Source organism: Oncorhynchus clarkii, unplaced genomic scaffold, assembly GCF_045791955.1.
Source record: "Oncorhynchus clarkii lewisi isolate Uvic-CL-2024 unplaced genomic scaffold, UVic_Ocla_1.0 unplaced_contig_3011_pilon_pilon, whole genome shotgun sequence".
Classification (NCBI taxonomy): Eukaryota; Metazoa; Chordata; class Actinopteri; order Salmoniformes; family Salmonidae; genus Oncorhynchus; species Oncorhynchus clarkii.
In genome coordinates, this window is record NW_027260832.1 from 129,009 (window position 1) to 149,458 (window position 20,450).

At 46.9% G+C, this 20,450-nt stretch overlaps 1 protein-coding gene across 1 annotated transcript in view; it reads right to left on the reverse strand.

Moving 5' to 3' along the window:
• LOC139401853 (transmembrane channel-like protein 6) overlaps nucleotides 1–19,648 on the reverse strand; it is a 30,140-nt gene extending 10,492 nt beyond the window's left edge. The window contains exons 1-11 of the mRNA XM_071145838.1: nucleotides 19,596–19,648; nucleotides 17,461–17,567; nucleotides 16,777–16,920; nucleotides 15,821–15,976; nucleotides 14,049–14,157; nucleotides 13,789–13,864; nucleotides 13,374–13,631; nucleotides 12,785–12,987; nucleotides 12,243–12,387; nucleotides 9,781–9,927; nucleotides 602–762 (exon numbers count right to left, since the gene is read on the reverse strand). Of these exons, the coding sequence (XP_071001939.1) occupies nucleotides 602–762; nucleotides 9,781–9,927; nucleotides 12,243–12,387; nucleotides 12,785–12,987; nucleotides 13,374–13,631; nucleotides 13,789–13,864; nucleotides 14,049–14,157; nucleotides 15,821–15,976; nucleotides 16,777–16,920; nucleotides 17,461–17,567; nucleotides 19,596–19,648 (1,559 nt within the window). The remainder of the gene's footprint in view (nucleotides 1–601; nucleotides 763–9,780; nucleotides 9,928–12,242; nucleotides 12,388–12,784; nucleotides 12,988–13,373; nucleotides 13,632–13,788; nucleotides 13,865–14,048; nucleotides 14,158–15,820; nucleotides 15,977–16,776; nucleotides 16,921–17,460; nucleotides 17,568–19,595) is intronic.
• Nucleotides 19,649–20,450: the final 802 nt, after the last annotated feature.

The following is a 20,450-nucleotide window of genomic DNA, read 5'->3' on the forward strand; positions in this document are numbered from 1 at the left end:
TATAGAGCTATCAGTATGCTTCAACCCCAAAATTGTTTTAAAATGTAACCTTTATTTAACTAGGTAAGTCAGTTCAGAACAAATTCTTATTTTCAATGACGGCCTACACCGGCCAAACCCGGACGACGCTGGGCCAATTGTGCGCCGCCCTATGGGACTCCCAATCATACCCGGTTGTGATACAGCCTGGAATCGAACCAGGGTGTCTGTAGTGACGCCTCAAGTACTGAGATGCCGTGCCTTAGACCGCTCTGCCACTCGGGAGCCCATTAATGTCACAATCCAAAATGAAATATAGGCTAAGCAACATGTAATTTACATATTTCCATTCATATTGGATTGTGACATTAGCAATGGTAAGATAATTCACCAACTTAATTTGTTGGACAACCAGGGTTGTCATTTTCACCAAAATTTGCTGTTTTTCCAGAAATCCCAGTTGGAAGATTCCCAGAATCAGGAGGGAATAAGCAGGAAATCCAGAATCCTTCAACCAGGATTTCTGGGAAAAATATTGGAACTCTGGAACTTACCACAATGCTAATGTACTAATATGTGTCAAACACTGAACATCTCTGAACGCAGTTCTAGTCGTATTTACCTGAAGATGGAAACATAGAGACGTACAATGGGCGAGTTGAAGTTCTCCATCCAAGACACGAGGTTGAAGAGACCAGGGAGGAGGAGGTTCCCACAGGACACAACCCCAGGCAGAGCCAGCAGACGAGCCTCATGCACCACACTGACCTCCCCCTCTGCATGCTCAAGTCTCCTCTGGTCACATTGAAGGAAAATCATTAAACAAAGGACTTTGTTGTCAAAAAGAGAGAGTGTAACAAAATAGCAGGAGTGTTGCATAGGCCTACAGTAGAGACCAGGAGTGTTGCATAGGCCTACAGTAGAGACCAGGGGTGTTGCATAGGCCTACAGTAGTGTTGCATAGGCCTACAGTAAAGACCAGGGGTGTTGCATAGGCCTACAGTAGTGTTGCATAGGCCTACAGTAGAGACCAGGAGTGTTGCATAGGCCTACAGTAGAGACCAGGGGTGTTGCATAGGCCTACAGTAGAGACCAGGGGTGTTGCATAAGCCTACAGTAGAGACCAGGAGTGTTGCATAGGCCTACAGTAGAGACCAGGAATATTGCATAGGCCTACAGTAGAGACCAGGGGTGTTGCATAGGCCTACAGTAGTGTTGCATAGGCCTACAGTAGAGACCAGGGGTGTTGCATAGGCCTACAGTAGAGACCAGGGGTGTTGCATAGGCCTACAGTAGAGACCAGGAGTATTGCATAGGCCTACAGTAGAGACCAGGAGTGTTGCATAGGCCTACATTAGAGACCAGAAGTACTGCATAGGCCTACAGTAGAGACCAGGAGTGTTGCATAGGCCTACAGTAGAGACCAGGAGTGTTGCATAGGCCTACAGTAGAGACCAGGAGTATTTGCATAGGCCTACAGTAGAGACCAGGAGTATTGCATAGGCCTACAGTAGAGACCAGGAGTATTGCATAGGCCTACAGTAGAGACCAGGGGTATTGCATAGGCCTACAGTAGAGATCAGGAGTGTTTCATAGGCCTACAGTAGTGTTGCATAGGCCTACAGTAGAGACCAGGAGTATTGCATAGGCCTACAGTAGAGATCAGGAGTGTTGCATAGGCCTACAGTAGAGACCAGGAGTATTGCATAGGCCTACAGTAGAGACCAGGGGTGTTGCATAGGCCTACAGTAGAGACCAGGGGTGTTGCATAGGCCTACAGTAGAGACCAGGAGTGTTGCATAGGCCTACAGTAGAGACCAGGGGTGTTGCATAGGCCTACAGTAGAGACCAGGGGTATTGCATAGGCCTACAGTAGAGACCAGGGGTGTTGCATAGGCCTACAGTAGAGACCAGGAGTGTTGCATAGGCCTACAGTAGAGACCAGGGGTGTTGCATAGGCCTACAGTAGAGACCAGGGGTGTTGCATAGGCCTACAGTAGAGACCAGGAGTGTTGCATAGGCCTACAGTAGAGACCATGAATATTGCATGGGCCTACAGTAGAGACAAGGGGTGTTGCATAGGCCTACAGTAGTGTTGCATAGGCCTACAGTAGAGACCAGGGGTGTTGCATAGGCCTACAGTAGAGACCAGGGGTGTTGCATAGGCCTACAGTAGAGACCAGGAGTATTGCATAGGCCTACAGTAGAGACCAGGAGTGTTGCATAGGCCTACATTAGAGACCAGGAGTATTGCATAGGCCTACAGTAGAGACCAGGAGTATTTGCATAGGCCTACAGTAGAGACCAGGAGTATTGCATAGGCCTACAGTAGAGACCAGGAGTATTGCATAGGCCTACAGTAGAGACCAGGGGTATTGCATAGGCCTACAGTAGAGATCAGGAGTGTTTCATAGGCCTACAGTAGTGTTGCATAGGCCTACAGTAGAGACCAGGAGTATTGCATAGGCCTACAGTAGAGATCAGGAGTGTTGCATAGGCCTACAGTAGAGACCAGGGGTGTTGCATAGGCCTACAGTAGAGACCAGGAGTGTTGCATAGGCCTACAGTAGAGACCAGGGGTGTTGCATAGGCCTACAGTAGAGACCAGGGGTATTGCATAGGCCTACAGTAGAGACCAGGGGTGTTGCATAGGCCTACAGTAGAGACCAGGAGTGTTGCATAGGCCTACAGTAGAGACCAGGGGTGTTGCATAGGCCTACAGTAGAGACCAGGGGTGTTGCATAGGCCTACAGTAGAGACCAGGAGTGTTGCATAGGCCTACAGTAGAGACCAGGAATATTGCATAGGCCTACAGTAGAGACCAGGGGTGTTGCATAGGCCTACAGTAGTGTTGCATAGGCCTACAGTAGAGACCAGGGGTGTTGCATAGGCCTACAGTAGAGACCAGGGGTGTTGCATAGGCCTACAGTAGAGACCAGGAGTATTGCATAGGCCTACAGTAGAGACCAGGAGTGTTGCATAGGCCTACATTAGAGACCAGGAGTATTGCATAGGCCTACAGTAGAGACCAGGAGTGTTGCATAGGCCTACAGTAGAGACCAGGAGTGTTGCATAGGCCTACAGTAGAGACCAGGAGTATTTGCATAGGCCTACAGTAGAGACCAGGAGTATTGCATAGGCCTACAGTAGAGACCAGGAGTATTGCATAGGCCTACAGTAGAGACCAGGGGTATTGCATAGGCCTACAGTAGAGATCAGGAGTGTTTCATAGGCCTACAGTAGTGTTGCATAGGCCTATAGTAGAGACCAGGAGTATTGCATAGGCCTACAGTAGAGATCAGGAGTGTTGCATAGGCCTACAGTAGAGACCAGGAGTATTGCATAGGCCTACAGTAGAGACCAGGAGTGTTGCATAGGCCTACAGTAGAGACCAGGAGTTTTGCATAGGCCTACAGTGGAGACCAGGAGTATTTGCATAGGCCTACAGTAGAGACCAGGAGTATTGCATAGGCCTACAGTAGAGACCAGGAGTATTGCATAGGCCTACAGTAGAGATCAGGAGTGTTTCATAGGCCTACAGTAGAGACCAGGAGTGTTGCATAGGCCTACAGTAGAGACCAGGGGTATTGCATAGGCCTACAGTAGAGACCAGGGGTATTGCCTAGGCCTACAGTAGAGACCAGGAGTATTGCATAGGCCTACAGTAGAGACCAGGAGTGTTGCATAGGCCTACAGTAGAGACCAGGGGTATTGCATAGGCCTACAGTAGAGACCAGGGGTATTGCATAGGCCTACAGTAGAGACCAGGGGTGTTGCATAGGCCTACAGTAGAGACCAGGGGTGTTGCATAGGCCTACAGTAGAGACCAGGGGTGTTGCATAGGCCTACAGTAGAGACCAGGAGTATTGCATAGGCCTACAGTAGAGACCAGGAGTGTTGCATAGGCCTACATTAGAGACCAGGAGTATTGCATAGGCCTACAGTAGAGACCAGGAGTGTTGCATAGGCCTACAGTAGAGACCAGGAGTGTTGCATAGGCCTACAGTAGAGACCAGGAGTATTGCATAGGCCTACAGTAGAGACCAGGAGTATTGCATAGGCCTACAGTAGAGACCAGGAGTATTGCATAGGCCTACAGTCGAGACCAGGGGTATTGCATAGGCCTACAGTAGAGATCAGGAGTGTTTCATAGGCCTACAGTAGTGTTGCATAGGCCTATAGTAGAGACCAGGAGTATTGCATAGGCCTACAGTAGAGATCAGGAGTGTTGCATAGGCCTACAGTAGAGACCAGGAGTATTGCATAGGCCTACAGTAGAGACCAGGAGTGTTGCATAGGCCTACAGTAGAGACCAGGAGTTTTGCATAGGCCTACAGTGGAGACCAGGAGTATTTGCATAGGCCTACAGTAGAGACCAGGAGTATTGCATAGGCCTACAGTAGAGACCAGGAGTATTGCATAGGCCTACAGTAGAGATCAGGAGTGTTTCATAGGCCTACAGTAGAGACCAGGAGTGTTGCATAGGCCTACAGTAGAGACCAGGGGTATTGCATAGGCCTACAGTAGAGACCAGGGGTATTGCCTAGGCCTACAGTAGAGACCAGGAGTATTGCATAGGCCTACAGTAGAGACCAGGAGTGTTGCATAGGCCTACAGTAGAGACCAGGGGTATTGCATAGGCCTACAGTAGAGACCAGGGGTATTGCATAGGCCTACAGTAGAGACCAGGGGTGTTGCATAGGCCTACAGTAGAGACCAGGGGTGTTGCATAGGCCTACAGTAGAGACCAGGGGTGTTGCATAGGCCTACAGTAGAGACCAGGAGTATTGCATAGGCCTACAGTAGAGACCAGGAGTGTTGCATAGGCCTACATTAGAGACCAGGAGTATTGCATAGGCCTACAGTAGAGACCAGGAGTGTTGCATAGGCCTACAGTAGAGACCAGGAGTGTTGCATAGGCCTACAGTAGAGACCAGGAGTATTGCATAGGCCTACAGTAGAGACCAGGAGTATTGCATAGGCCTACAGTAGAGACCAGGAGTATTGCATAGGCCTACAGTAGAGACCAGGGGTATTGCATAGGCCTACAGTAGAGATCAGGAGTGTTTCATAGGCCTACAGTAGTGTTGCATAGGCCTACAGTAGAGACCAGGAGTATTGCATAGGCCTACAGTAGAGATCAGGAGTGTTGCATAGGCCTACAGTAGAGACCAGGAGTATTGCATAGGCCTACAGTAGAGACCAGGGGTGTTGCATAGGCCTACAGTAGAGACCAGGGGTGTTGCATAGGCCTACAGTAGAGACCAGGAGTGTTGCATAGGCCTACAGTAGAGACCAGGGGTGTTGCATAGGCCTACAGTAGAGACCAGGGGTATTGCATAGGCCTACAGTAGAGACCAGGGGTGTTGCATAGGCCTACAGTAGAGACCAGGAGTGTTGCATAGGCCTACAGTAGAGACCAGGGGTGTTGCATAGGCCTACAGTAGAGACCAGGGGTGTTGCATAGGCCTACGGTAGAGACCAGGAGTGTTGCATAGGCCTACAGTAGAGACCAGGAATATTGCATAGGCCTACAGTAGAGACCAGGGGTGTTGCATAGGCCTACAGTAGTGTTGCATAGGCCTACAGTAGAGACCAGGGGTGTTGCATAGGCCTACAGTAGAGACCAGGGGTGTTGCATAGGCCTACAGTAGAGACCAGGGGTGTTGCATAGGCCTACAGTAGAGACCAGGAGTGTTGCATAGGCCTACATTAGAGACCAGGAGTATTGCATAGGCCTACAGTAGAGACCAGGAGTGTTGCATAGGCCTACAGTAGAGACCAGGAGTGTTGCATAGGCCTACAGTAGAGACCAGGAGTATTTGCATAGGCCTACAGTAGAGACCAGGAGTATTGCATAGGCCTACAGTAGAGACCAGGGGTATTGCATAGGCCTACAGTAGAGATCAGGAGTGTTTCATAGGCCTACAGTAGTGTTGCATAGGCCTACAGTAGAGACCAGGAGTGTTGCATAGGCCTACATTAGAGACCAGGAGTATTGCATAGGCCTACAGTAGAGACCAGGAGTGTTGCATAGGCCTACAGTAGAGACCAGGAGTGTTGCATAGGCCTACAGTAGAGACCAGGAGTATTGCATAGGCCTACAGTAGAGACCAGGAGTGTTGCATAGGCCTACAGTAGAGACCAGGAGTTTTGCATAGGCCTACAGTAGAGACCAGGGTATTGCATAGGCCTACAGTAGAGACCAGGAGTGTTGCATAGGCCTACTACAGGCCTACAGAGACCAGGAGTATTGCATAGGCCTACAGTAGAGACCAGGAGTATTGCATAGGCCTACAGTAGAGATCAGGAGTGTTTCATAGGCCTACAGTAGAGACCAGGAGTGTTGCATAGGCCTACAGTAGAGACCAGGGGTATTGCATAGGCCTACAGTAGAGACCAGGGTATTGCATAGGCCTACAGTGCAGGAGTGTTGCATAGGCCTACAGTAGAGACCAGGGGTATTGCATAGGCCTACAGTAGAGACCAGGAGTATTTTATAGGCCTACAGTAGAGACCAGGGGTATTGCATAGGCCTACAGTAGACCAGGGGTGTTGCATAGGCCTACAGTAGGAGTGTTGCATAGGCCTACAGTAGAGACCAGGGGTGTTGCATAGGCCTACAGACCAGGGGTGTTGCATAGGGTAGAGACCAGGAGTGTTGCATAGGCCTACAGTAGAGACCAGGAATATTGCATAGGCCTACAGTAGAGACCAGGGGTGTTGCATAGGCCTACAGTATTGCATAGGCCTACAGTAGAGACCAGGGGTGTTGCATAGGCCTACAGTAGAGACCAGGGGTGTTGCATAGGCCTACAGTAGAGACCAGGGGTGTTGCATAGGCCTACAGTAGAGACCAGGAGTATTGCATAGGCCTACAGTAGAGACCAGGAGTGTTGCATAGGCCTACAGTAGAGACCAGGAGTATTGCATAGGCCTACAGTAGAGACCAGGAGTGTTGCATAGGCCTACAGTAGAGACCAGGAGTGTTGCATAGGCCTACAGTAGAGACCAGGAGTATTGCATAGGCCTACAGTAGAGACCAGGAGTATTGCATAGGCCTACAGTAGAGACCAGGAGTATTGCATAGGCCTACAGTAGAGACCAGGGGTATTGCATAGGCCTACAGTAGAGATCAGGAGTGTTTCATAGGCCTACAGTAGTGTTGCATAGGCCTACAGTAGAGACCAGGAGTATTGCATAGGCCTACAGTAGAGATCAGGAGTGTTGCATAGGCTTACAGTAGAGACCAGGAGTATTGCATAGGCCTACAGTAGAGACCAGGGGTGTTGCATAGGCCTACAGTAGAGACCAGGGGTGTTGCATAGGCCTACAGTAGAGACCAGGAGTGTTGCATAGGCCTACAGTAGAGACCAGGGGTGTTGCATAGGCCTACAGTAGAGACCAGGGGTATTGCATAGGCCTACAGTAGAGACCAGGGGTGTTGCATAGGCCTACAGTAGAGACCAGGAGTGTTGCATAGGCCTACAGTAGAGACCAGGGGTGTTGCATAGGCCTACAGTAGAGACCAGGGGTGTTGCATAGGCCTACGGTAGAGACCAGGAGTGTTGCATAGGCCTACAGTAGAGACCAGGAATATTGCATAGGCCTACAGTAGAGACCAGGGGTGTTGCATAGGCCTACAGTAGTGTTGCATAGGCCTACAGTAGAGACCAGGGGTGTTGCATAGGCCTACAGTAGAGACCAGGGGTGTTGCATAGGCCTACAGTAGAGACCAGGGGTGTTGCATAGGCCTACAGTAGAGACCAGGAGTGTTGCATAGGCCTACATTAGAGACCAGGAGTGTTGCATAGGCCTACATTAGAGACCAGGAGTATTGCATAGGCCTACAGTAGAGACCAGGAGTGTTGCATAGGCCTACAGTAGAGACCAGGAGTGTTGCATAGGCCTACAGTAGAGACCAGGAGTATTTGCATAGGCCTACAGTAGAGACCAGGAGTATTGCATAGGCCTACAGTAGAGACCAGGGGTATTGCATAGGCCTACAGTAGAGATCAGGAGTGTTTCATAGGCCTACAGTAGTGTTGCATAGGCCTACAGTAGAGACCAGGAGTATTGCATAGGCCTACAGTAGAGATCAGGAGTGTTGCATAGGCCTACAGTAGAGACCAGGAGTATTGCATAGGCCTACAGTAGAGACCAGGAGTGTTGCATAGGCCTACAGTAGAGACCAGGAGTTTTGCATAGGCCTACAGTGGAGACCAGGAGTATTTGCATAGGCCTACAGTAGAGACCAGGAGTATTGCATAGGCCTACAGTAGAGATCAGGAGTGTTTCATAGGCCTACAGTAGAGACCAGGAGTGTTGCATAGGCCTACAGTAGAGACCAGGGGTATTGCATAGGCCTACAGTAGAGACCAGGGGTATTGCATAGGCCTTCAGTAGAGACCAGGAGTATTGCATAGGCCTACAGTAGAGACCAGGAGTGTTGCATAGGCCTACAGTAGAGACCAGGGGTATTGCATAGGCCTACAGTAGAGACCAGGAGTATTGCATAGGCCTACAGTAGAGACCAGGGGTATTGCATAGGCCTACAGTAGAGACCAGGGGTGTTGCATAGGCCTACAGTAGAGACCAGGGGTGTTGCATAGGCCTACAGTAGAGACCAGGGGTGTTGCATAGGCCTACAGTAGAGACCAGGGGTGTTGCAAAGGCCTACAGTAGAGACCAGGGGTGCTGGAGGCGTTATCCGTTGGGCACAATGTTCAGTTCTTTGTTGCTATGAATATTAGTTGGGTGGGCAGTGGACGCAGATCAGTCTTCTCAACTCCTATGGTCATTGTCAAACGTTGGCTATACAGAACAAACAGATCTGTGACCTGGCTATAGAAACACTGCAGTGCAGACAGACATTAAGGTAAGAACAAGCAAGGCTCTACGTCGCTGACTATAGTCTGGTCCTGCCAGATCTGTTTGTGTTATTTGGCATGACAAAGTCCATAGGAGTGGGCTATACACCACAGATCTGGGACCAGGCTTCTGACCTACTCCAACATTGAGAACGTTGCATTCCCTTTCGAGTAGGCCCCCGAGACATCTCCCTATCTTGTTTTGCAGGCAACAACATGTCTTAAGCTGCTTTCTGATTTCACAATGTGATTTCCTCTGTCGACTCACCAAAGTATAATTCTGCAACAAACAAAAACCGTTCCTGTCTGATTCTCAGAGAAACTCTGAAAAAACCTTATCCCCAAAAACTGTGGCAATACTTGAAAGTAAAGTGGCTATAGTCCTCTTCCAATATCCACCCACTAACTTACTTACTTAGAAGGAAGTTATGTATTGCCAATATCCACCCACTAACTTACTTACTTAGAAGGAAGTTATGTATTGCCAATATCCACCCACTAATGTTCTACTTAAAAAGGAAGTTATGTACAGTGTTGGGCAGTGTATTCTATGTGGTACGCTAGTATGAACATGGGAAGGTAGCTAATGGGCTGGTGTGCCAGCAGCAGTGGGTTAGTGACAGAGTAAGCTCTCTCTCCTTCCTTGGTAAAGGCTCATCCATCTACCTTTGAGAGAGCAGCCACAAGAAACTCTGGCAGTAATACCCCTATTGTGCAAACCTGAACCGTACTGTGCTGGTCCGTATAGCCCATTTTCTTTCCACATTGTCCTTTCCAGCACAGTTCCAGCAGCTATAGAGGATGCCTAACCAGGCCAGTGCAGTACAGCTCATGCTTGGCTCAGCAGTATGAAAAAGGTGCAACAGTTTAGCTGGGGTTGGATTTGCATAGCGTTCTATGGTGTGATAGGAGCCCCCACACACACACTAACCAGGTGCATGTACTTGGCAAAGCAGTGGATGCCGAGTGCACAGAAGAAGGTGCTCCCCAGAGAAATGCTCCATGCTAGCAGGTGCACCGCCATCCCAGACAGCCTGCCCTTCTCCTCCTCTCCGCCTTTCACCTCCGACAACAGCTCCTGGAAAGAATGAAGAGACAGTTTATTTATTTATTCAACAAGGACAGTACACAATAACCAACAATACAGCTCATTTTCATCAGTAGCCAAACAGTGTTTGTGAATGTAGAGTCAGTGAAACTACAACACTGAAAAATAACTTCCCCAGTCAGTATTTTAATCTGCGTCATAATGTAGTTCCTTTTAGCTAACTTAGTCTTATTTGTACATCTTAAAATGGTTGCATATTCTTGTTCATTTTCTGTTGACACTGGGCAAGAATGTAGCTTTCTATAGGCATGCTACACCACAAACACCTAGACCCACATCCTGTGTGTGTTTCAATACCAGCTAGAACAGTTGTCCTTTAGATACTGTAGATATGCAGATCTATCCGAGGCAAATTGACGGACTGGGAGTGGCCTTCAGCCTCTGACTGGCTGACTGACTGGGAGTGGGCTTCAGCCTCTGACTGGGAGGGGCCTTCAGCCTCTGACTGACTGACTGGGAGTGGCCTTCAGCCTCTGACTGACTGACTGACTGGGAGTGGCCTTCAGCCTCTGACTGACTGACTGACTGACTGGGAGTGGCCTTCAGCCTCTGACTGACTGACTGACTGGGAGTGGCCTTCAGCCTCTGACTGACTGACTGGGAGTGGCCTTCAGCCTCTGACTGACTGACTGACTGGGAGTGGCCTTCAGCCTCTGACTGACTGACTGACTGGGAGTGGCCTTCAGCCTCTGACTGACTGACTGGGAGTGGCCTTCAGCCTCTGACTGACTGACTGACTGACTGACTGGGAGTGGCCTTCAGCCTCTGACTGACTAACTGACTTGGAGTGGCCTTCAGCCTCTGACTGACTGACTGGGAGTGGCCTTCAGCCTCTGACTGACTGACTGACTGACTGGGAGTGGCCTTCAGCCTCTGACTGACTGGGAGTGGCCTTCAGCCTCTGACTGACTGACTGACTGGGAGTGGCCTTCAGCCTCTGACTGACTGACTGACTGGGAGTGGCCTTCAGCCTCTGACTGACTGACTGACTGGGAGTGGCCTTCAGCCTCTGACTGACTGACTGGGAGTGGCCTTCAGCCTCTGACTGACTGACTGGGAGTGGGCTTCAGCCTCTGACTGATTGACTGGGAGTGGGCTTCAGCCTCTGACTGACTGACTGGGAGTGGGCTTCAGCCTCTGACTGACTGACTGGGAGTGGGCTTCAGCCTCTGACTGACTGACTGGGAGTGGGCTTCAGCCTCTGACTGACTGACTGGGAGTGGGCTTCAGCCTCTGACTGACTGACTGGGAGTGGGCTTCAGCCTCTGACTGACTCACTGGGAGTGGGCTTCAGCCTCTGACTGACTCACTGGGAGTGGGCTTCAGCCTCTGACTGACAGACTGGGAGTGGGCTTCAGCCTCTGACTGACAGACTGGGAGTGGGCTTCAGCCTCTGACTGACAGACTGGGAGTGGGCTTCAGCCTCTGACTTAGCATAGAATATGAGCTTGATCAGGCCTCTATCCTATCTGATCTATTTTGTTTGTTATAGTCTACGCAGGATTTTGCTCCTGCCCATCACTAACATGCCTGATTCAAACATGCCTGATTCAAATGATCAGCAAATAATCATGGCTCATCACACCTAAAACAAATGATCATGGCTCATCACACCTAAAACAAATGATCATGACTCATCACACCTAAAACAAATGATCATGGCTCATCACACCTAAAACAAATGATCATGACTCATCACACCTAAAACAAATGATCATGACTCATCACACCTAAAACAAATGATCATGACTCATCACACCTAAAACAAATGATCATGACTCATCACACCTAAAACAAATGATCATGACTCATCACACCTAAAACAAATGATCATGGCTCATCACACCTAAAACAAATAATCATGACTCATCACACCTAAAACAAATGATCATGGCTCATCACACCTAAAACAAATGATCATGGCTCATCACACCTAAAACAAATGATCATGGCTCATCACACCTAAAACAAATGATCATGACTCATCACACCTAAAACAAATGATCATGACTCATCACACCTAAAACAAATGATCAGTGAATCATGGACCACATTTGGCTGAATAAGGTGTATTAGTGATGGACACCTGTTGATGTTAGTTCTACAGCACTAGAGTTGGAAACCCCTGGGTCTTGTTCATTAGGCACAAAATGGAATAAACAGACTGAAACAGGGAGGGACTACCTGGATTTGTCCAATAAGAAATGCTTATTTGAGTTTTTGGGCTGGAATTGTATTTTTATTTTTTCATTGTGAGCCCTAATGAACATGATCCTGTCCCGTACCTTGAGCTGGGTGGTGATGTTCTCCGACTGCAGCCTGACAGACATCTTCTTGCTGACTTTGAAATCCCAGGAGCAGAAGACCTTTATGGCCATGTTTCCCTGAGACTTGAACACACGGAAACTCCTCTCAAAGGACTTGGACATGCTAAGACAAGTACAATGAAAACATTTTATTAATCACATGAAAGACCAACAAGGAGAAAAAGGTCAAAGATCTGTCTTGCCAACTCTTATGGGCATTTTCACACCAACACGGACCATAGCAGTTGGCTGTAGAGCACAAGCAGATCTTGGACCAGGCTAACAAAGAGATTCCAAATGAATAGATCAGGGTCATATTCACGTTATGATCAATGGTTGCGTTTACACAGGTAGCCCAATTCTGATATTTTGCTGGTAATTGGTCTTTTGACCAATCAGATCAGATCTTTCGCCAATAATTGGGCAAAATATCAGAATTGGACTGCCTGTGTGAACGCAGCTTAAAAGTGATAATCTGATCCTATATCAGCACTTCAAAAGGTTTGAGAGGGTTGTTCAACCTGTAAACGAGGACGATGCCGGTGATAAAGAATGTTATGCCGATGGTGAAGCAGTAGGCTAAGGGAATGTTGTAGGCCATCATGTGAGGGTCACTGGTGGTGCCGCAGCCAGTCCCGGCGGTGGCTTCATCAGGTCTACAACTGGTGTTGATGGTGGAGTTGGTGTAGTAGCCATAAAACATTAGAGAGTTGGAGAGATAACCCTGAGAAGGAAGAGAGGTGATGTGGTTTCAGAAACAGACTGACAACACTGATGTAGTGTTTTGATATAGAAGTGCTCTTGCAGGTGCTTTACATTTGTATGGGTGGGCATTGCATTGTGACTTAGCTAGGTATGTCAGCAGCAGTTGTTTTATTGGCGTAGGCTGGATTTACACTCCACTAGGTGTACTCTGTAGAGGCTCAACAACCACGTCGTGCTTTCACCGCACACAGCAGAGATTTTGGTACATGCCAGAAATTGTAACTTAACCAATCGGTGACATTTCGCTGGACGATCGGTGGAGTTTCAACTTTAGAGTGAATCACATTAAGGTCAAAACCTTGTGGATGAACATAATCAACCAATCAATCATAAACCTCATCTTACCGTGCCGGTGAACAGCTCCAGGCCTGTGACTCTGTGGGAGCTGGGGGTGTGAAGGGGCGGGTGGATGGCCTGGGGGAGGACCAGGAACAGGCCGTTGATGAGGAAGAGAAAGACGTTGAAGAGCAGAAGAGTCCTGATGAAGAGAAAGTAGGAGAGCACACCAGTGCCAAAGCGGCCACCCAGCCTCTTCAAAGCCACCTGCCACAACTGCAGGGAACTGAGGATGAAGAGACATCCGAACCAGATGTGATACAAAGCCTGTGGACACAGAACGCAGAGTAACTTTCATGCCTAACATCTCTGTGCAGAGATTAACGTCAGGATTGGAGCACTTTCCTCAGATTTTACATCTGAATGATAGTCGTGAAATTGCCAACAGCATGTTTTATGCTAGTGATAGCTTGGTTATACTCACTCGCTTAAGGAAGCTACAGCAGGGAACCTGGCTGCTCAAGAGGGACTGTCCAACTTTGTCACTGAATACAAGTTTCCTAAGGAGAGATGTTGATTGTAAAAGGGGTCTTTGAAGATTCAGCAATGATGAGAGAAGGGTTTAAGTAGCTTTCGTGTAATTTGTTTATTGTCAAATTTTACATTGGCATCATGTAAAGCAAATGGTGTCCTGGAACAATTAAGATATTCTCTTCATTGTTTGTAATTGATTATGGCACACACCTCAGTTTAGTCTTCTCAGCCAGACTAAGGGGCGTGGCACGCAGCATACGCACACGGTCACCGGCCGACAGACTCTGAAGATTGTTGACCAGCTCCTGTCTCTTGGTCTCTGTAATCCACACAAAGTTAAAAGGATACCGTAAAACTTCAATTAAATAGCCCAGGCATTTATTTGCTTCAATCACTGAACACAACCGCAAATATAAGAGACAGGCTTGTATTTGCCTGGCTATTAAGAGAGCATGCAACTGGCATGCTGACTGCAGAAATGTCCAACAGAGCTGTTGCCAGATAATTTAATGTTAATTTCTCTACCATAAGCCGCCTCCAACATTGTTTTAGAGAATTTGTCAGTAGGTCCAACCGGCCTCAACCACAGATCACATGTAACCACAAAAGCCCAGGACCTCCACATCCGGCTTCTTCATCTGTGGAATGAAACTGGCCTCATCTGAGACCAGCCACACTGACAGCTGATGAAACTGTGGGTTTGCACAACCGAAAAATGTCTGAACAAACTGTCAGAAAACGTCTCAGGGAAGCTCATCTGTGTGCTCGTTGTCCTCACCAGGGTCTTGACCTGACTGCAGTTTGGCATCGTAACAGACTTAAGTGGACTAATGCTCACCTTCGATGGCCACTCGCATGCTGGAGAAGTGTGCTCTTTACGGATGTATCCCAGTTTCAACAGTACCAGGCAGATGTGAGGGAAAGCGTTTTGTTGATTTCAACGTTGTGAACGGAGTGCCCCATGGTTGCTGTGGGGCTATGGTATGGGCAGACATAAGCTATGGACAACAAACACAATTGCATTTTATCGATGGCAATTTGAATGCACAGAGATATCGTGACAGGAATCTGAGGCCCATTGTCGTGCCATTCATCCATCACCTCACATTTCAGCATGATAATGCACAGCCCCATATCGCATGGATCTGTACACAATTCCTGGAAGCTGTACATGTCCCAATTGTTCCATGGCCTGCATACTCAGACATTTCACCCATTGAGCATGTTTGGGATGCTCTGGATTGACATGTACGACAGTGTGTTCCAGCTCCCGCCAATATCCAGCAACTTCGCAGTCATTGAAGAGTGGGACAACATTCCACAGGCCACAGTCAACAGCCTGATCAACTCTATGTGAAGGATATGTGTCACGCTGCATGATGCAAATGGTGGTCACACCAGATACTGACTGGTTTTCTGAGCCACGCCCCTACCTTTTTTTTTTAAGGTATAGGTGACCAACAAATCTGTAACTAACAAAAAAATGTGTTTGATACCATTCCACTTATTCCGCTCCGCCAATACCACAAGCCCGTCCTCCCCAATTAAGGTGCCACAAACCTACCGTGGTTCCCAGTCATGAAATCCATAGATTAGGGCCGAATGAAATGCATTTCAATTGACTGATTTCTTTATATGAACTGTTAGTCAGTGAAATCTTTGAAATTGCTGCATGTTGATTTATATTTTTGTTCAGTATAACATTTTCTAACCAAACCTTGATATCTTTAACTTCTACCAGCGGAGTCATTCTTGTTGGTACAGCCCATCTCAGCAGAGCACACAAAACAGACACCGACTCCCAGCGGAGGGACAGAATGTTCACTCTGTTCAAAGGTTGATCTAAAAGATCTAAAACTGTCTGGTTTCAAATGCCATACACATTGTCATGTGTCTGTAGTGAGGGTGGTAGAAGGCCCCTCAAAGCTGGTGAAAGACTATTGCCTTCAGGGGTGGATGGTGAAGTGGGTTTGGGGATTCACCTTCCTCACAGACATCCTCAGAGTCTGCCTCGATCCCATAGCCACGGATACTAGGTCTGGAGGAGAGGGAAACGTCTTGGGTCTGGCGGTGGTACCTGCGCAGCTGAGTAGAACGGATGTTGCACTGGGAGATGATTTCAAGACGACTCTGCTGCCCTGAGTGAGGAGAGACCATTTCCTGAGGTTTAAAAGGAGGAAGATTACATTTACTACCTGGGTGTATTCACTAGGAACCAAACGGAAACAAATGGCCGAAACAGTTGTCTAACTTGAACTTGTCCAATAAGTATTCTGTTGCACAGCATACATGGTTCGCTACGGTGTGCACTAATGAATACACCTCAGCAGTTTATTCAAACGTCAACCACTTGTGAGGTCAGTGGCTTTTGCGTAGGCCATATTCTCCTCCAGTAATTTTCTGAAACTTCTGACACAGTAAGAAAAGAGACAGGAAACTCATCTAATGACTTATGCAGGTTCTTAGACCCCACATTTTGACCATCCACATAGATGTAGATTTCCGAACCATTGTACATATTTAAAATGTGTGTGGTGCGTTTACACTTATCCAGAGTGACTTACAGTAGTGAGTGAATACGTTTTCATACTGATTCCCGGTAGGAATCGAACACACAACCCTGTGTGCTATGCTCTACCAACTGAGCCACATGGGTAACAGGGCAGAGACAAGAGGAACTGCAACATTTTTGTATGCTCTCAAAATATCACCCATAGTCTCTTTATGAGTCACACAAAAGCCTTTGGCCTGGGTCTTGTTCATTAGAGCACAACGTGGCAAAACCGTTTGCAACGTCAAACGAAAACAAGCATTTATTTGGACAAATTCAGGAAGTACCTCACGGTTTCAAGCCGTTTTCTTCCCTTCTGTGTCTATTAAACACAACCCTGAGGTTTCCCCTTAACAAATCGGCTTGTGACTGAAAGGATGGTCTCACCGATGCTGCGACTGGGCATGGAGGACAGGACCCTCAGGGTGGCGGTAGACCAGCTCTTCCTGACCAGAAGGTTGGTCTGTATGGATTCCTCACTCCTCTCATCTGCCCGCTCTCTGACATCACTCATCTGGCTGGCCAGCCTATCTGTGGGGAACATATGATTGAATATGATTAATCAGATGATAAAATATATTCAGTAAGACACACTGTACTGGCCTTGGTCGTTTTCATTAGGGCATGCAATGGAAAATTATTTTAAAAAATGTTTCAACTGCAAACATTTCTTATTGAACAAGTCCAAGTAGCCTCTCCTTGTTTCATTCAGTTTTGTTACATTTGGTGCCTAATGAACACGACCCTGGTGGTAGTCTGCTTGTGCTTTATCCAACTCCTCTGTGTATTATGTTCTTTGTCATACATGTAGGCATGGCAATGATAAAGACAAGTTGGCTACAGCACAGTATGGGACCAGGCTAACACTGTTATGGACGTAGTGGTTATCAGAGGGAGTTAGAAGATATCAGTCCTCACCTCAATGAGCATATCAGTTCACTGGAAAACATTCACTTGTAACAAACTGGCTACGTCCTAAAAGACAACCGATTGCCCACATAGTGCACTACTTTTGACCAGGGCCCATAGGGAATAGGGTGCCACTTGGGATACAACCACATATAGAAGTACCTCTGCCTTCTGTTGTAAGGACCTCCATTTCCAGGGTTTCAGGACTGCCACTCTCCAGACCTGTTCCCGTCATAGAGTCCTGGGCCGTATCATCACCCCTAAGACTCCTGGTCGTAAACAAATGCACACACACACAGCAGTGTTATTCTAGTGGTTAGAGCGTTGGGCCAGTAACCGGAAGGTTGCGGGATCGAATCCCCGAGCTGACAAGGTCAAAATCTGTCATTCTGCCCCTGAGCAAGACAGTTAACCCACTATTCCCCCACACCTCTCTGATTCAGAGGGGTTGGGTTAAATGCGGAAGACACATTTAAGTTGGACAACTGACTAGGTATCCACCTTTCCCTTATTCTTGGTTTTATCTACATATAAAAACACATTCAATATGAATTATGCAACAATTGAGGAAAAAATAGCCAGTGCTTGTAGATGTTATGATTTCCTATTCTCAGGACAATGATTAATCGAACAAAAGGATCCAATGTTGCCAAGGCAACTGGGGTCACTGGAACATATCCAAAAGAGAGAAACAGACCAGAGGACAAATAACTGCTTCTAAATGCTAGTAAAACTAAGCACATGCTCTTCAACCGATCGCTGCCCGCACCCGCCCGCCTGACTAGCATCACTACTCTGGACGGTTCTGACTTAGAATATGTGGACAACTACAAATACCTAGGAGTCTGGTTAGACTGTAAACTGTCCTTCCACTCACATTAAACATCTCCAATCCAAAATTAAATCAAGAATCTGCTTCCTATTTCGCAACAAACACCTCCTTCACTCATGCTGCCAAACATACCCTCGTAAAACTGACTATACTACAGATCCTTGACTTCGGCGATGTCATTTACAAAATAGCCCCCAACACTCTACTCAGTAAATTGGATGGAGCCTATCATAGTGCCAACCGTTTTGTCACCAAAGCCCCATATACTACCCACCACTGCAACCTCTATGCTCTCGTTGGCTGGCCCTCACTACATATCCGTCGCCAAACCCACTGGCTCCAGGTCATCTACAAGTCTCTGCTAGGTAAAGCCCCGCCTTATCTCAGCTCACTGGTCACCATAGCAACACCAAACTGTAGCACACACTCCAGCAGGTATATCTTACTGGTCATCCCCAAAGCCAACACTTACTTTGGCCGCCTTTCCTTCCAGTTCTCTGCTGCCAATGACTGGAACGAATTGCAAAAATCTCTGAAACTGGAGTCTTATATCTCCCTCTCGAACTTTAAGAATCAGCTGTCAGAGCAGCTTACATTTGCACGCACTGCACATAGATTCTTCTATTTTTCTTTTCTATTGTGTTATTGACTGTACGTTTGTTTATGTGTAAGCCTGTGTTGTTGTTTTTGTCACACTGCTTTGCTTAATCTTGGCCAGGTCGCAGTTGTAAAAGAGAACTTGTTTTTAACTGGCCTACCTGGTTAAATAAAAAGGTGAAATAAAAATTAAATAAATAAATGAAAATCATTTTTCTGTAAAAAAAATTCTGTGTACACTTTAACTACTAAAACCACATATAACGTATGTAGAACAGATAATGAAGCTACATATTTTAAATAAGATTGTCTTTGAGAACTAACATTCACTAAACAAACACTAGACAGTCTGGGAGAAACTAAAATTCCTAAATGTCACTGCAATAAAGAAGCACTTTTTTATCAACTTCCACTGTACTCCAAAAGCTCTTTGCTTCAGTTTGCTCCTCAAATCAACCTTGGTTAGAGAGCGGCAGTGTTCCCTTCCCTTGCAACCATACAGTAGTTGGACAGCGTTAAAGGAACTTTTGAATGGGATGTTTAGACCTTGACTAATCTCACGTGAACAGACTGCATAAACATAAATGGTCATCCAGTATCTGACCAAATTACGCAATAATGTTGTTCCGGGTTAACTGAGATTAAACCTTGACCTATTCCAAACTAATGATGTCCTATGCACCAACTATGTACAACCAGACAGAGAGAGTGTGTGAAACTAGAACTAACAACGAGGAACAACAATGCACACACAATAATGCAGTATCTCCTGCAGAATATGCAACTGTGGACAGACATGGGCTACAAAACACAGCTCTACTTAAACATCCCGCCATTAACAGAGAGATGAGAGTAAAGAGCAACTTACTCTAATTCAAGCTCCATTATAGGTCTCAGATTGAAGTCCACACTGTATGCCATCCTCCTGGCCTTCACTCTGCGTGGCCACACCTGTCTGTCTGTATCATGGACTTACCCTTTTCCAATCAGACAGAACCATAGGGGAGCACACCAAGAAGAAAGGATTGGTGGAACAGAGGTACTGTTGCGTTGTGTTACTGTAGTTAGTGCATCGTCCCAGTCTTGTCTTCCAGTTCCCAGGAGAGGGAACTATTAGGAGCTCTTAGTGGGTGGGTTTAGGAGTTAGGACTTTGTCTGACCAACTTACACTCTCAACTCATTATCTACCAAACCCAAAATATGAAGAAAAAAAAAAGACTGACGGAAGGGTTGTTTCACAATCAAAAGAAGACTATAGAGGAAGTGGTCCCTCCCACAGACCACTAGTGTACTCCTTCCTCCGTCCTCCATCCTCCCAAAGATCCTTATCACAGGCAATGTGCCATGTTCACATGTTATCAGGAACTTCTTCAACAGGAATTGAGAGGAACTTATGGAGGTTAAAGAAAATAAAAACAATCAAGGACTAACCATCCATTATATCAACATTATTGTTGTAAGCATACATTGTTTACATTTAATTCATTTACAAACAGAGTAAAACAAGCTTTCGGGTTCTGACGGGGTAGTACAGTTGAGCTAAGCCCATGAGGCATTTAAGTTCTATTCTGCAAAAATGTATGTAGAAATTGCTTACTGCCCCTTTAAGCTCCCTCTTGGATCTAGTTGAGTTCATTTTACTAAAGAAAAACAATAACACAGTATGTATATTTCTAATAACTAGTTTCTGGAATACCTTTGGATTTTATATAAAGCTATCCAA